This window comes from Microcebus murinus, chromosome 1 (assembly GCF_040939455.1).
Source record: "Microcebus murinus isolate Inina chromosome 1, M.murinus_Inina_mat1.0, whole genome shotgun sequence".
Taxonomy (NCBI): Eukaryota; Metazoa; Chordata; class Mammalia; order Primates; family Cheirogaleidae; genus Microcebus; species Microcebus murinus.
In genome coordinates, this window is record NC_134104.1 from 121,999,205 (window position 1) to 122,015,729 (window position 16,525).

General features: G+C 38.4%; 1 protein-coding gene across 1 annotated transcript; it reads right to left on the reverse strand.

Annotated features, from left to right (window-relative positions):
* Positions 1 to 1,355: 1,355 nt before the first annotated feature.
* Positions 1,356 to 14,541, reverse strand: SRPRB (SRP receptor subunit beta). The gene is made up of 7 exons (XM_012766835.2): positions 14,331 to 14,541; positions 13,736 to 13,830; positions 12,851 to 12,928; positions 10,022 to 10,104; positions 6,698 to 6,834; positions 5,118 to 5,172; positions 1,356 to 2,520 (listed from the first exon to the last, which is right to left on the reverse strand). Exons 1-7 carry the CDS (start codon positions 14,482 to 14,484, stop codon positions 2,307 to 2,309), a joined length of 816 nt encoding a protein of 271 aa, XP_012622289.1. The 5' UTR covers positions 14,485 to 14,541; the 3' UTR covers positions 1,356 to 2,306.
* Between the last annotated feature and the right edge of the window lie 1,984 nt (positions 14,542 to 16,525).

The following is a 16,525-nucleotide window of genomic DNA, read 5'->3' on the forward strand; positions in this document are numbered from 1 at the left end:
CCCAAGGCTAGTCGCCACGACCTCATCCTGGCCCAAACTCACAAAAATGGAATGCCTGCAGCACAATTCCCAGGAGGGACTCTCTAACCTGGCTGCTTACTTCACCCTGTCAAAAAAGCTAAAGAGAGTCTGTGGCCCAAAGACTTAAAAACAAAGCACAGCAAAGGCACACACGACACTCCAGACCAGGTCATCTTAAGGATGTCCCAGGAGCCCTCCAACTGGTAACAGACTCGGTAAGCAAGCAGATTGCTGAGATCACACAAGACCTACTGATCAGAATGTGTAAGAGTAGGGTCCTCACATCAGCTTAACAAGCCTCACAGACAATTCTGATGATGCCCACTAACATTTGAGAATCACCGTTCTAGACAGAACTTTCCTTTTTCAGACCATCATTAGGCCTTGAATGGCATTCAACTTGCTCCCTTTCTTCACTTTTTTTTTAGCACACTGCTTCCTCCGATAACCAATAACTTTATTAATCAGCAAAAAAAACAAAAACAAAAGAGGTTGGAAAAACACATGCCTCTTGACAGAAGCATCGAGCCATGGATTTTGTTCACATGAGCTCCAGTGACTCTGTGAACTTGTCACATCCATCCCATCCCTTTCTGCCTTCTGGCTCGTTGTTCTTACCTACTTCCTTAAGTTACTACTTGACTAATACGGCAAAGGGCAAGATTTTTGAGTTCAAAAGACAGAACACTAGCAGCAATGCAGCTTTCAAAGAACTCTGACAGGATCTGGTCCGACTTTGCTCTTTCACGTTGCATTTACTTCGTGCACCAGCAGCAGGGCTGACACGAGCTTCAGGGGCAGGAGCCTGGAGTACGTCACCAGGAGTGACAATGGACTGAGGCGACGTGTACCCTCAGAACCTGACAGTGATCCACAAGCAAGGACGTAGGAAACAGTGGGCAGAGGCTGCACACAGGGGCCACGCTCAGACGTCATCAGCGCCTCCCTTTTATTCTTGATTGTCCCTGACCCCCCAAGGCCAGACTAGCTGCCCCTGCAGCAGGCTCCCAGGGCACTCTGGACCTCTGCTGTGGCTCTTGCTGCACTCCTCTGAAATGAGCTTCTCATTTAGCCACGGCCACCCTTGTCTCCTTATAAACTTTAGTTGGGCTTGTCTCTGACTGTGTGAGGTAGGGATAGAAGAGGGTTCCTGTGTACATTACAATCTTTCAGCTCAGGAAACTTGGAGTTAGGCCTGCATCCTAATGCACGTTCCCATTTGTACTCATTATTCCATTCTATTTAGCTGTCCTGAGCCAGACAGGTGGTTTTATTTACTAAGAAATGTATTAACATTTAGAAAAGCCATATGTTTAACAGGACAGCAAAGAACATCACTTTGAAAAGGCAGAGTTTATTATTTTTTTTTAGATTCAATGAATATGCACTTCAGAAATCTACAGAGAACTTTTTTCACTTTGTATTTATCCCACAGCATTCTAGCAAGGGTGCAAAACTGGAGCTGTTCAAGCAGCACATAAGGATGGCCCAGGAACCCTCAGCCATCCAGAGAAGTGGAACAGCATCTAAATCTCCATATGTTCCTCAGTGTAACCATGAGAACACACCAGACCCTTAGCATCTGGGGAGTTGGCATTTCTAGTTCTATTATCTAGGAATGACTCCAGGGATTCATGACAAGCTTCTGAAACATAAGTGCTAAGACTGGAGTGTGGACCAGTCACTGAGCTGATGAAGAACAGACCCACTGTCCACTCAGGCCTGCTGTTTTGTAGCTGTCTTCACATGTGGGGAAACTGTACTGTAACTATGCCTACAAATCTGGGAATTCACAAAGGAGTAGACAATGTATTGCTCGTGTATTGCTAGTTGCCCTCAGGGGCAACTAGAAATCAACTGGCTTCATGAACAGGCATGTCTGTTTCCAGAGAAAAGGGCACAAAGCACAGAAGCAGAGGATAAGAATACTCTCCAGATGATAAGCATATTCTCCTGCAAATATCCTCTCTGTGTGGAGTCGGCTTCTTATGTCACAAAGACCTTGGCCCTCCATCAAACATACATTAGACGTTAAACACACCTTAACAAAGGGAAGACACAAATGTGAAATAAAAGTGACTTGCTTGAAAGGGAGCCATGAGGGAGAACTAAACTTAAAAAAAAATTCCAAGCTGGTTTCAACAGTAATTTGTTTCTAGAATAAGGAAATGTCTCTAACCGCATTTTGTACCTTTTCTTTATCAACTCCAGACAACCATAGCCCTTTTCCCAAAACTGAGTCAGTCACACACACATATCCATGTCCTGTGCTTTGGCGCTGCTCCTCAGGCGATTTTAGCCAGCCATTTCTCCAAGTCCTGGATGTCAGCAGAGCCAGCATCCCCTCTTCCACCCCTGGCACTACACTCCAGGAACTCCACTTTGAGAGGCAACTGTGAGAATTCGAACTCTTTGCCTTTCTTTCCCAGCTGAACAGGGACAGTGCTGGAACTGTCCAGTGTGCTGGGGGCAGCAGAACGGGTAACTCGTAAGGTGTTGCTGTGGGACAAAAGGAAAACAGGTCAGGAAGAGAATTTTTATACGGCAATTAAATCATATTAATTCCTAAACATTTCAGAGCTCATTTAAAAACAATCATAAAACTGTCATTTATGCTATTAATATTTGCTGAATAATCTTTTGCATTTATAGATCATTTTCTTGGACAGACAGGTGAGACAGGAGTTCAACCTTCATAGCTGGATGACAGCAGGTCAGCAGTGGACTGGATCATACTAACATTCTTTCCGCCCAGGGCCCCCTTCTAAGAGGATCTCCTGAATGATGCTATTTAAAAATATATTTTAAAGATACATGCTGCGAGTATTATAAAAATGTAAGTTTCTGAAAGTGTGGGTAGATAGGGTATTTATTTTCATCTTGAGTTTATTTGTATATGGAACTTATGAATCCACAAACCCCATATCTCATATCTATATGTGGGCATAATCACTATTCTCGAAACCTCTTTAGCCACTAAAACCTTCTCAATTTCAGTCACCTTACTGCCACCTGCTGGCCTGAATAAAGGATGCATAAGCAAGGCTCTTAGGCCTTGCCCTACCCTTTCTGCTACCAAAAGTAGAGGAATACATGTTGCCAATCTGCTTTCTTACAAAATAAAGCATTTCTTGATTCTGCAAAGTGGCTTAAAAATTAGTGAAGAAATCCAGACAAAACTAAACAATGCCTTGCTTAGAAACACACACACATAGTAAAAGTATTAAAAAAAAACAATTAATATAAAATTCTAGACATTACTTAGCTCTTGAAGGAAAAGCTTTTGGGGAGGAGCACACAGGGGCCTTCTAAGCATGGTGGTGGGTACACAGGTATTCCATTTTAATATTCTTTATATACTCCTTTATACGTGATATTTTACAATACAAAAAATTTAAGGAAAAAAATGAAAACATTACATGTATTCAGCTTTTGCCACAGGGCCAAGTAAATACAGTAAACCTTGTTATTCAGAAGCCTGAAATGCCTCAAAACCAACAGGGCTTAATTCTCACAATTTCAAGATTAAAATAAAATTAGTCAAAATCCTAATTTTAATTGTTAACATTTACAACTTTTCAATATTTTGCTTCACTGCCTTATATTATAATAGAGCATTTCCTTCTGTCTTGTTTTTCTGAGAGCGAAAAGAAAATGGCCTAAGGAAAATGTGTTTTAAATATAGGAAAATGGACTCTCCTGTTAGGAAAAAAACCCCAAAACTGATACACAAATAACACTATGATAGCTTTTGTTTCTTCAAAACAATTCCCAAAAATTGCAAGAGAAGTTTTAGAGAAACCAAATCACCCACTTGTTCCAATGTCTTTTAGCCTAATGGCAAGCAGTACATACAGTCTCAAGGGAGTAAGCACCAAGAGTGTGGGAACAGAAAAACATCCAATTTCAGAAGCGACAGGAACCATTGAAAAAGACATAGCCAGGGCTGGCAACAGTGTTCCGTGATGAGCCAGGAATTAAATATTTTGGGCTTTGTGGGCCACATTTGATCTCTGTCACAAAGTTTTCTTTTCTTTTCTTTTTTTGATCTGTCCTTTAAAAATGTCAAACTACTCTTAGGTTGCAGGCTGTGGGCAGGAGTTTGTCAATCCCTGAAGCTGACTAGATTCTACTAGACTCTAAGCTCCACGGTACAGGAACTCCCACCACATGTCCTCCTATAGCTGCACCCTGAGTGCAGGGCTTGGCATATACTAGATGCACTGTAGGTGCTTGTGAGTGAATAAAGGAGCAAATAAATTATAGTGGGAAAAAATATTCTAAAAGTTGAATTTATAGTTTTTCCTCATCAGATCCTTTTCAAGTCCTTATATGAGTAATAAGAAAATATAACTTTGCTTTATTATATGTTGATCATTTCTTCTGCCTAAACAAGCTTTTGGCTTGCTATTATAAATTGACATAAAATAAAGACATGCTGGATTCCTTAAAATTCAAAAGCTTATAGCTCACTTTACAAATTTTTAAACACTCAAAGCAGGCTCTATCATATTGCCAAGTAGCTTGACAATAATATGAAAAGCTACAAAACAGTATAACTTTTTATATTCTTCCTAAGTTTTCCTTTCTTATTCTGTCAATAATTTCTAAAATGGTTTTAAATTATTTTAGTTTCTTTTTTTTAGTTTCTATTTTTTCCCTCCAATTCCCAGCTTTTATTTATTCTTATTTTATTATTATTTTTTACATGTGCCTTTAAACACTGTTTTACATGCATTACTGAGTAATGAACAAACACTTCCATTCACTGAAGTAACAATTCTCAACTTGGTGCATAAAATTTTTTAGTTTCTAAAACCTTCATTTCAATTATAAGTGAGATACTAATGGTAAAATAAATTGAGTTTATGGTTTCAGTAAATCTTCTTTCCATACATTTTAAAATATCTATAAATATCCCATTAATGCCTTTTATAATTCCACTACTTCTTTTATAAATTATTTAACAAGTATATTTTACACTAATCTTCAGTCTATAATTGTGATAATCATATATAATCAAAAGAAATATGAATATGCTTCTTAAGGTCAAGTGCTGAAAAATATAATTAACCAATGCCCTCATTCACACTTACAGTTCTTTCTCAAGCTGCTGTTGAATTAACTTGGCTGATTTTGCCATTGCAATATCTGTAAAAAAATAAAAGCATTGTTATAGTTTAAGTAAGGATGGGTCTTTTCCTAAGATTTCTTACATAGAAGAAAATTCCTATTTAGGCCAGTAAGTTTCTTTTCTCTTGTTTTTAAAAATAAAGCTTTTATAATGAGTTCCTTCTCTATGAAAGCTTTATATCTGCACATATGGGTTTTCCCAAGATAATGCTTATAAACTATTATGCTGATGACCCTAAAATTGACTTCAGCTCTTTCACTAAAGTTTTCCACACCTTACAGACTTTTCAATTCAATATATACCGTGTTTCCCCGAAAATAAGACCTACCCGTAAAATAAGTCCTAGCAGGATTTCTAAGCATTGGCGCAATATAAGCCCTACCTGGAAAATAAGACCTAGACATGGGCATGGCTACGCAGCGTATCTGCACAACCCATGCATTTTGTCCCACAGAGCAGTAAAGAGGAGGAGCAACCCTTCTCATCTGCCCCATGGTGACAGCTGTTATCCCAGAGGTGACTGGAAAGGTGCGGTCAGCCCCACTAACAAGGTGGGCTCCCCCTGTCAGGTCCCGGCCATCCTGTGCATGCTGCAAGCTGAGGCTCTGAGGGGAAAATAACACATCTCCTGAAAATAAGCCCTAGGGTGTCTTCTTGAGGAAAAATAAATATAAGACCCTGTCTTATTTTCGGGGAAACACGGTACATGGGTCCAAGCCATTTAACAAAAAGAAAACCTACTAGTGCTATGATTATAACAAGAGCGTTGACTCTAATAGATAATACCCTATCTGTCATTTAAAAGAAAGCTTAGCATGTTTCCAACTGATACTAAGATGGTATGTTAAACCATCAAGTGCACTATGGGTAAGAAATAAGACCTGGTTTGGCACAAAGCCCACACCAAATAAACATGAACTCCCCTCCTTATACTGAATCAGAAAAATAAAGAGGTTAGGTAATGCAGTCCTGATTAGGTGTCATTAGGGTTACTATCTGATCACTTCTAGGCTCTTCACAGAATCAGAATTTTAGATCTGAAAGAGACCTGAAGAGATCAACTAGTTTATCTTATTTTACAGGTAATGGAACTAAAGCCCAGTCTTATTGGGTATGACTAGAAGGTTTTCAATGGTTATCAGGTTAAAGGAAAACAAGTTCTACAAACTCTATCCCCTCCATAAAATTTACTGGATGGTAAAGCTGTTTGACTCCATGCTGTCCCTCCAAAATTATATATCTGATATGATATACTGTCAATCTGACAAATTTGGTAAAGTAAAATAATTTATAATCTTTAAAAAACCACTGTATCAAAGAAAAATTGGTAACAATCACTCTGTTGTCATTCCTAGTCTTCTGGTAAGAAGACTGGTGAAAGGGTAGTAGAAATAAATTTTAAGATTTAAAATCTTTCAATTTATAGTTCATTACAGCAATTGTCTCTATCCTCAATAATGACAAGTGTAGATAACTGAATTCTTGGTAGCAATCCCCCCCCCACAAAATCTTAGTTATTATTGCCAGAAAACATGATGGCACCTTGTTTATTGCAGGCTATTAAGAAAGACGGTGTGTTCTTCAGACCCATACTGTCAATGAGGACTTGATACAGAAACTCAGCCACATCTTTCACCTCTCGTTGAAATGATGCACTATCCACAACAAACACAACAGCCCTGGAAGAAGAAGGGAAAAAAGAAAAACTGGCATGTGAACATGCAATAGTATATCATTATCTTGAAAAACTGTATCCTTCATTTCTTCAAATTTAATCCTGGTGACTAACACTCAAAACACATGCAGGCCTGTGCACATGTTATCACACAATACAAATCCTCATTTAACAAAGAACTATTGAGTATTACTATGTAACAAAGACTAAAGTTGAAAAGACAATAAGAAATGATGCCTGTTCTCAAAGACCAAGAAATATCACATAGAGAACCATTATGATAAATGCCAAGCAGGATAGAACTACGTATAAGGTGTAACAGGAACAAAGAGGAAGATCATTTAAATGAGAACAGGTCAAAGAAGACTTAAAGGAGGATAAAACAACTGAGCTGAATTTTATCTAGACAAAAAATTGGGGCAGACTGTCTGGAAAGTGCAGGTTGAGTATCCCTAATTTGAAAATCCAAAATACTTCTGGTCTCAAGCATTTCAGATAAGGGATGCTTGATCTGTAGTTCAAGGTACAAACAAGTGAAACACATTCCCTGGAGAAGTCAAGGTAAGCTGGTACACAGGGAGATGGGGAAAAACTAAGTCAGATAGTGAAAGGGCACGATACACTGACCTGTGGAGTTTATGCTTTTGTTTTAAAAAAAATATTGGTGCCTAAATGAAAGACAGAGGAATCTTAGGGCAACTGAACTAGAAGCTGAGTGACCAGGTAGGGCCTGACCTAAGGCAGCAATACTGAGAACCCTCATATGACAGAGATATCAAAGCTAAAGCAGCCCAGGGAAACTGTAGACAACAGGCCTTAGGGGAAAGGGGTCTGGATGCTCAGGTGGGAACAGGAGACATGCACTGACCAATGTGCAATTGGGGAGCTGGAACTGAACACCCTGCACAAAGCCTAGAACTTAAAAGCAGTCTAATGGAGGTCAGAGGTTGGAAAAAAATTCCACAAGAAATAGAAACACCAGGCCACCAGGGCATCACACAGATATAGGGTATGAATTTATACTTTCTCCAGGTACAAGATCCCCAAGCGGAAAGGTTTACATAAAACTGGGCCAGACTCACTGAACCCCTGTGGCCCCAACAGAAGGAAATAGGAATCCTTTGTGGAACGAGGCTTTCATATCCTAAAGTATTAAAGAACACCAACCATAATATCAATAACACATCCCCCTTGATAAAGGGTTCTAGATCAAAAATTATAAAGCACACAAGAACATAAATAATTATGAGGGAGAATAGCTGGCACCCCTAAGAGAGAATCAGTACTCCAAAACCCCATAATAAAGCAATCTATAAAATAAGTCTGTTCAAAATTATTTAAGAGAATAATTCTAGAAGCCATAATAAAAATAGAATAGCATAAAAACAGGCTGATTTAAAAAAAATACATATTTTAGAAGTAAAGATTATAGTAAGTGAAATTACTAATTCAAGGAAAAGTCTAAGCAGAGATTAAGCTCAGCTGAAAATAATGTAGTAAACTAGAAAATAAATATAAGGGAATCACACAATATGTAAGGGAGAAAGGTCTGGAATATATGATAGAGAAGAGGCAAGAAGGGCTGAAATAATAAGGTTCAATACTGTTAATAAGTGTTCCAGGAGGTGAGAAATGAGAATAAGGAAACAGCACTACCTGAAGAGATCATGGTAGGAATTTTCCAAAATTGAAGAGAATCTTTAGTTTGGAACAGCATACTTGAATTCCAAGCATGACAAGGCTAAATCCACCACTGAACAGAAGAAAATCTATTCCTGGATAGGTAGAGGGTAAAACCAGGCAGACTTCCTACAGTGAAAAGACAAATAGATCGACTGAAGATAGCATTCTCATCTGCAACCGCAGGTATCTGAAGTCAGCAGTAAGGCCTTCCAATGTGATGAGGGAATCAACTACCAAACAGGACTCCATACTCAGCTGAAAGAATCATTCAAAATGAGAGCCAAATAAAGATAGTTTCAAATAAACAAAAAAAAAATGAAAAACCTTAATATTTCTCACCCTCTCTGGAAATCAGAGTAATTATACTGCAAATTATAAAATATTTAGAATTGACAACAGAAAAAGAAAAAAACATGTTTTAATTGGAAATAAACACCCAATTATGGCAAAATTTATAAGTTCTGTTTTTCTTAACTGTCCAAGGAATAAAAATCACATTCTCATTGTGACAAATTGCTCATCACCACCATCTTGTGGGCAAGGAAGCGATAACAAAATCTCAGTGCAGACATCTTCAACAAAAAGGAAAGAATCAACTATTTCATTCCATCAAAACTGAGATGCTATCAAAAGACCATTATTTCAGGGACCATTAAGAAAGAGGAAATACTGCCAGTTAAAATATGACATCATTAACTTTAAGATGTATTCCAAATCCAGAGATTAAAATGTGTCTTCAAATCACCGAAACATGGAACACTGATTTTCCTCTTCAGTTCTTCAATGTTAGAGACCAAAAATGAGAAAGCATCTTAAAGTGCAGTGTAAGAATTTTAGGAAAGAACTTAAGAGTCAATAACACCTGGGCAGATACTAAAAGAAATATGAAAATACTGTTCTGTATTTCTTGAAGCATCAATTTTAGGTAATTTAAGAATAGACATATATAATGTTGGAGTTTAGTAACTTCTAGGATCAATCGCAGCTTTAAAATTCTTTTTTATCAGATTTTAAATTGTACATGTTACTAAATTCATCTTCAGAGTAAATGTAAAATTTAATAACAATGCTAGCCCGGCATGGTGGCTCACGCCTGTAATCCTAGCACTCTGGGAGGCCAAGGCAGGAGGATCACTCAAGGTCAGGAGTTCCAAACCAGCCTGAGCAAGAGCAAGTCCCTGTCTCTACTAAAAATAGAAAGAAATTAATTGGACACTAAAAATATATTAAAAAAATATAGAAAAAAAAAACCAATGCTAATAAGAATTAACATTTTCTAAACACTGAGAAACACTTTTTAAGCATCATCTCATATAATCCTCATAACCCAAATGATGGAAAGCTTGAAATCTAGAATTGGCTGAACTCAACATCCACATTTTTTTCTACCCCAGGACGCCAATGCTGCTTCCCAAATACCACCAGAACAAATATATAGACTGGCCTCTGGATAGTATGGCCTCAATATACACACTCAGACAAGCCCATTTCAATTCCTTCCTACTTACCTGGCTGAAGACTTAAACCGCTCTAAGAACTGAAGCCTCAAGCTCTCATGCCCAGGGAGGTCAATCAAGTTCAGGCTATTGCCCTGAGGATAGCAGCAAAAACATTAAATTAATGTTTCAGTCCAGTTCCCTGTTTACAATATAAACCTTTAGTATCAGACTTCAGGAACCAGACTGGCACCTAATTAATTAATTAATCAAACAAATGTTTACTGTAATTAACAAATCAAGCTAATGTTCACGGAGTATCTTCTACTCATAAAACATCAGTCAAACCTCTGGGCATGTAACAGTCAGCAAACACATGGTTCCTTATCTAATACAATTTATGAGAAAGATAAACACAGTGTAAAATTACATATAAAAATATAAAATTGCAACTTTTGATAATTGTTCTGAGAGTACATAAGAAACCTGACTCTGTCTGGGGGAGTCAGGGAAGTGTGGTCTATCTGAGGCTTGGGAGTTATACCAGTACAAATATAGTAAAAGCAAAAACACACGAATAACAGTAAGAAATATTCACAAACTAATAACGTAATATAACACCTATAATTTGTCATAGGGCATGTTACTATTATTGGGATTCCCAATCTTTATAACAAAACACACTTTTATCATTCCCATCCTTAATTTAATTTTTAAATATTTGTCTACCAGACACACTATTTGTTTGTTCCAACTCTGTCAATATTTTGTGCCAATTCTTTTTTTTAAAGAGATGGGTCTCACTATGTTGCCCAGGCTGGTCTAAAACTCCTGGCATCAAGCAATACTCCCACCTCAGCCTTCCGAGTCACTGGGATTATGGGTGTGAGAAACTGAACCTGGCTCTTGTGCCAATTCTTGAGCCCCTACTGAGCAAACCTGTTATGTACCCTATTAAGTCCTATTCAACATTAAAAGCCTTTATCCTTGATTTCATGTTCAGTGTAGATGTGGCTGTGCTTAATGATAAGACTCTCAGATGTGGCCTGGTACATTTATCAAACCCTTCAATCATTTCTCAGATGTTCTACCTTATTCATAGCCAACCATAACCACAGTCCAAAGGAAGGAAATCAGCATCACATACAGGTTTGACACAATTCCACCTGGATTCATTATGACCTTTCAGATAGCCTGTGTAGTTCTTTACAGATAAAGATAAATGTCTATTAGCCTTTTTCTTTCTTTTTTTGTTTTTAGTGCTGTTAAGAGTCTGGGGACCCTAGGTTGGGACCTACCGCTCCATTTTAAAAGCAGCAGTGCACCACACACTATAAGCAATTCAGAAGATGCAGTACTTGATACATTACTATCCACAGAAACTAGATTTAAACATAAAGAGGGTAAGAGAAGGAGTGAATAAAGTTCTATATATTCAATAGAAATATAATGCAAGCCACATGTATAATTTAAAATTTTCTAGTAACCATATTAAAAAGGTAAACATAGGTAAAATTAATTTTAATATGTCATTTAATCCATTATGTCCAAAATATCCTTTAACATGTGATAAAAAATAACAAGAAATTATTAATGATAGTTTACATTCATTTTTCAAACTAAGTCTTCAAGATCCAGTGTATACCTTACACTTATAGCACCCCTCAATTTGGACCAGTCATAGTTCAGGTACTCAATAGTCACATGTGGCCAATAGTGACTGTATTGGAAGGTACAGGTCCAAAGCATACCCTGGAATATCCACTTAAAAAAATCTGGTACAGGTACCCCAAGAAATAATGATCTTCTAAACCTGAAATTTCAAAATCCAAATCCATGACTGCCATCATTGAAAAAAACAAAGATATGTCTAAGACATTTAAAAGGATATCCCTTTATCTTTGTTTACAATGTTTAATTCTGGAGGCACCAGAAAGGGGAAGGGGGAACATAAGGAGAAGGGAAAAAAGTCTCTTAAGATCACAATTCTAATTCATCCACCTCTCCATCCATCCCTCCAACCAGCCCCCAGCCCTCATTCCACTCATTCTCTAAACTTACTAGGCATCATGACTTGGTTGGCAGTCACTATGTACATTCTGGAGCTACACAGGTATATAAAAAGCCTTTCCCATGATGGGTATTTTTGAAATAAACTCATATATGCTCTTTAAGATATCTATTGCAGCATTATTTGTAAAAGCAAAAGATTGTAACAACAAACAAAACTAAATGTCTATTAGTATGGCTCTGATTAAATAACAATTTAATTGTATGGTTCGACCACACAGTGGGATACCATGCAGCTCATTAATCAACCAGGTAGTACTATGTGTACAAATCTGGTAGAAAAAGAAAAACCCAAGCTGTATCAGTCATATTGTTAAAAGAAAAAAATAATTGGCAGAACAGTGTTTAGAAAGAAAGAAAATTAAAGTATATACAGATGTTTGTATATGCAGAGAACATCTGGAATGTTACATACAAAAAAAGTAACAGTTACTGCTTCTAAGGAAAAGATTGGGTAGTGGAGACAGGAAAGGAAAAACTACTTTTCACTAAATATCCTTTCTAATCTTTTGAATTTTTGTCGTATGTGCATGTATTACCTATTCAAAACATAAAAGAAAATGGCAGTAAATTCGGAAAGAAGACACAGAAACAAAAAGAATAAAATGTTATATAACATTATTGTACATAAGATACTATAAAGCAGAGGTGGGCATGATTAAATCTGTAGCACAGATTGTCAAGGGCAGAATTTGTCACACAGAATGTGTTTCTCTATAAAAATAATCTAAAAAGGTACTGACATCCTCAGACTAATTCTTCCTAGAAATGTCCCTGACATATCACAATAAAGTAAGACGGTCAGACTGCAACATTCCACAAACATCTTACCCTGTTATTGTTGACTCTATATATAGCAGAGCTGTCAGTAATGGATGTCTGAGTGTCTCTATAAAGTCCTGTTAACAACTGTAAAAAAACAAGATGGAAGAGATGATAGTAAACTTGATCAAAATTGAGTAATATGATTATAACTCTTCTAGGTGTAAGGTCAAATAAATGAATGCAGTTTGCAATAGCTAAAAAGCACCATATTGTTTTTTTAACTTGTAGAAAAATCGAATTAATCACAAACTTCATTCCCCTCTCCTCAATGTAAGAAAAAACAACATTATTTTCAGAAGACAGTGGCCAAATTTACCAACCTTCTGTAAATATTTTAACCATTAAAAACAATTTGTGATTATACTCTTTTAGTGAAAGGGAAATAATTTATACTTTCAAAAGAATGAATAAAAAGCAGAAAATGTCTATTTGCCATAGTAAAACACACTCAGAAATACTAAACATATTAAAAATAAATAATGAAAAGAAGTCTAACTAGTCCAATATGTCAAAGAAGGATCATTCTTTTAAAAAATGTCTTTGACAAGCTCTCAGAAGGGTTTGTTAACCAAGGAATTATGAGTATATAGGTAACTGGCTTTTCTATGTCTTCAGCTATTCTGGAATAAAACTTGTTACATAAAATCCTTAAATGTGATAAGTACTAAGTGTCAGCATCTAGCAAGGGCTAAAAAACTGAAATGGTCAATTCTAGTTTATGGGTTTTCTAAGAGTCTTTTTTTATCCTAAGTCAAGAATTAACTCCCAAATTTCCTGGCATCAGTTTCTTTTACCAAATAAAGCATGAGATGACAGGAATACTGGGATGCCATAAAATTTTCTATAAAGTTTAACAGAGGTGTTAACAGAGGTGTAAATCAAAGCATTTACCCTGACAAAGAGCAATGTTTTCCCGGAATCACACAAACCAACAAGAAGAACAGCTCTCTGACTGCTCCTTCTGCTTCGGATTAACTTCCAAAACACTGAGGAACAGAGAACAAAAACCAAAATTATGCCTTGTTAACCCGTAGTATGTGTGCATGATTGGTACCACTATCATAACCATTACTGTCGTTGTTGCTAGGGACCCAGTGAGTGCCAGCCACTAACAACTGCCACTTTTCTTTGCACTTCTTACTTTGAACTCAGGTGCTATTTTATCTCATTATCTTCCTATCCCTTGTACCCAGCTCGCAAAAACAGGAAGCTCAAAGTTGGTGAGCTCAGCAGGAAGAGTAGTGAAAGGAGGGAAACCACGCGCTCAGGCATAACATGGGCAGACAAAGAAGAGTAACTCGTGTCCCTTTAACACATCGCTGCTGACACTGCTTCAGGCAAAGGGGTTGGTAGAAGGAGTGGGTCTCACTCTCTAGACTCCCCCAAGGTACCATCTCGACCCCGCGTCCCTGGCCTGCAGAAACGCAGCCGAAAGACGAACCCCTGCCCACCCCGCACCCGCCATAACCACCGGCCGCCTCTTTACCCAGCGTCAACAGCACCGCAAAAACCGCCACCACTACTGACAATAGCGTCGGATCGGTCTGCTGCAGCTCCTGCCTTAAGGAGTCTAGGTAGGGCTGGAAGTTGCCCCCAGCACCGCGGCCATCCCCAACACGGCGCGAGTCCGCAGAAGCCATGGATGAGGAGCGTGGTCCCTGGTGCCGCAAAAGTGACGTGGCCCTGGGCTCTGCGCAGGCGCGGGGAGCGGAGCCTCACGGGAGTGGTAGTTCCTAACGTGTTTTCTCTCTTTCAGGCCGCGGGCCCCCCAAGTGCCTGATGGGAGTTGTAGTTCTCTGGTACACCGCGCTCCTGGAGACCGGTTATTTGACAAGGGCCACACTTATCCTGTAAGATATGGGTCAGTCATCTCTGCCTTCTTTATGGCTAGTGTAAGAATGATGAAATCAATAAAATGGCTCCCAAAATTTCCGCTGAGGATTTCCAGTCAGTCGCTAAGTGAGGTGAGACTTGTGAGGAGCTCAAACATCCTACAAACATTTACTCTGAATTTAATGTGGCAAGAGATGTGACAGATGGACGTGCGGTGCGATATGGGAATATATAAAGGGACGCGGAGTCCACCATGAGTTCAGAGAAAAGCTGCTGTAAACTGGAACTGTTAGCCTTTGCAGACGTTAAAGTAAAAAGGCACGGTGTGGAAGAAAATGAGTACAAGCCAATGACATGTCAGGAAACACAAGTAATTCTGTGTCCCTACACTGTAAATCTAGGGCTGAAAACTCCAATGTCTGCATTAAAGGAAGCGACCAGGAAAACCAACGCTCAGGAGAGCCGGTGACTGTTGAAAACTGTAGTAGTCATTCCCGCCGAAAGAGGGCAGACCCTGCTGAGCCAGGTAGGTATTGTAGGACCTAGGTGGCCAGTTCTTCCAGTTTTTGAAGAGAAGCCATAAAGGTGGGTTTTTATGGGAAATTTTCCACTTTTAAAATTTTGGCAGGTAACCGAAAGCATTCAAAAACTTGTGGCCCCAATAAAACATTTCTGATGGCCTCCAGTGGCCAGCCTGCAGGATCTCAGTTTGCAGTTTTGGTCATTAAGCAGGTGTCATTGTTTTAAAATATATGTGTGATTTAATTTATAGGTATGACCAAGTAACAGCATGACGATGTCAATATCATTGAAAGATGGAAAGAAGTTTATTACTCAGAGTTTCACATTGCCACTGTGAAAGCTGTCAGAATCAAAATGGAGTCACTTGTGTTTAAAAAACCTTGAGAAATGGAGCTGGGGAGGCCATGAAAGGAGGGTTCTCATGCACAAATGCCTTGTAACCAAAACTATCAACCTTGCACAACATCCATCACAATTTTACACACAAAAATACTTCCATGAGGACATCTGCCCAGCAACTGCCTGTCCAACCTTGGGCTGACAGTACCCTTGTTATTTTGATCCTTGTAGCCAAGGATAATCATCTCAAAACAATTATGTAATCCTCTTCATTTTTCCTTTAAAAACGTTTGTCTTCCTTTACCCACCTGAATGTGCACCTAGTTTACTAAGGTCCTTGTATTCCCATTGCAATGCCTATTCCCAAATAAACATTGTCTTCTTTTAGAGAGTCTCGCTCTCTGTTACTTAGCTTGACACCACATGGGGCCACATAAAAGCTCAACACACACAGGGACCAGGAAAAGAGAGAGGAACTGGAATTCTGCCTGTTTTACTAATGTGTCAGTGGGTAGCTAGGTAGAGACATTTTTAATTAAGCAGAAAATAAAACATAGATGTTAGGGTTTGTGTTTGGAGGGTTCAAAATATGATTTAGACAGACCCTCAAAAGCAAGGCCACAGGGACAATGTAAACAACTTTGGCTGTTAGTTTGACCTTGTGATCAGTAGATACCAAATCATCAATTACAAAATCTATTAGAACTGTCATTTAAACAGGACTGGCAGTATATAAAACTGGAAAGGTTGGCAGGAACCAGACCAGAAGGGATTTTGTGTGCTGTGCTGAGGAACTTAGAGATTATACAGAATGCAATAAGAAGTTTCAGTTGTGGGTGACATAAATAATTGGCAGATCTATGGAGAACCATAACTTGAGAAAGAGAAGACTACAGGCAGTGAGACCAGTTAGGGTCTCTTGCAGTATTTAGGAAAAAGATGCTTAGGTTCTAATACAGGGACAAAAGGAGCTATGGAAAAGAGGGC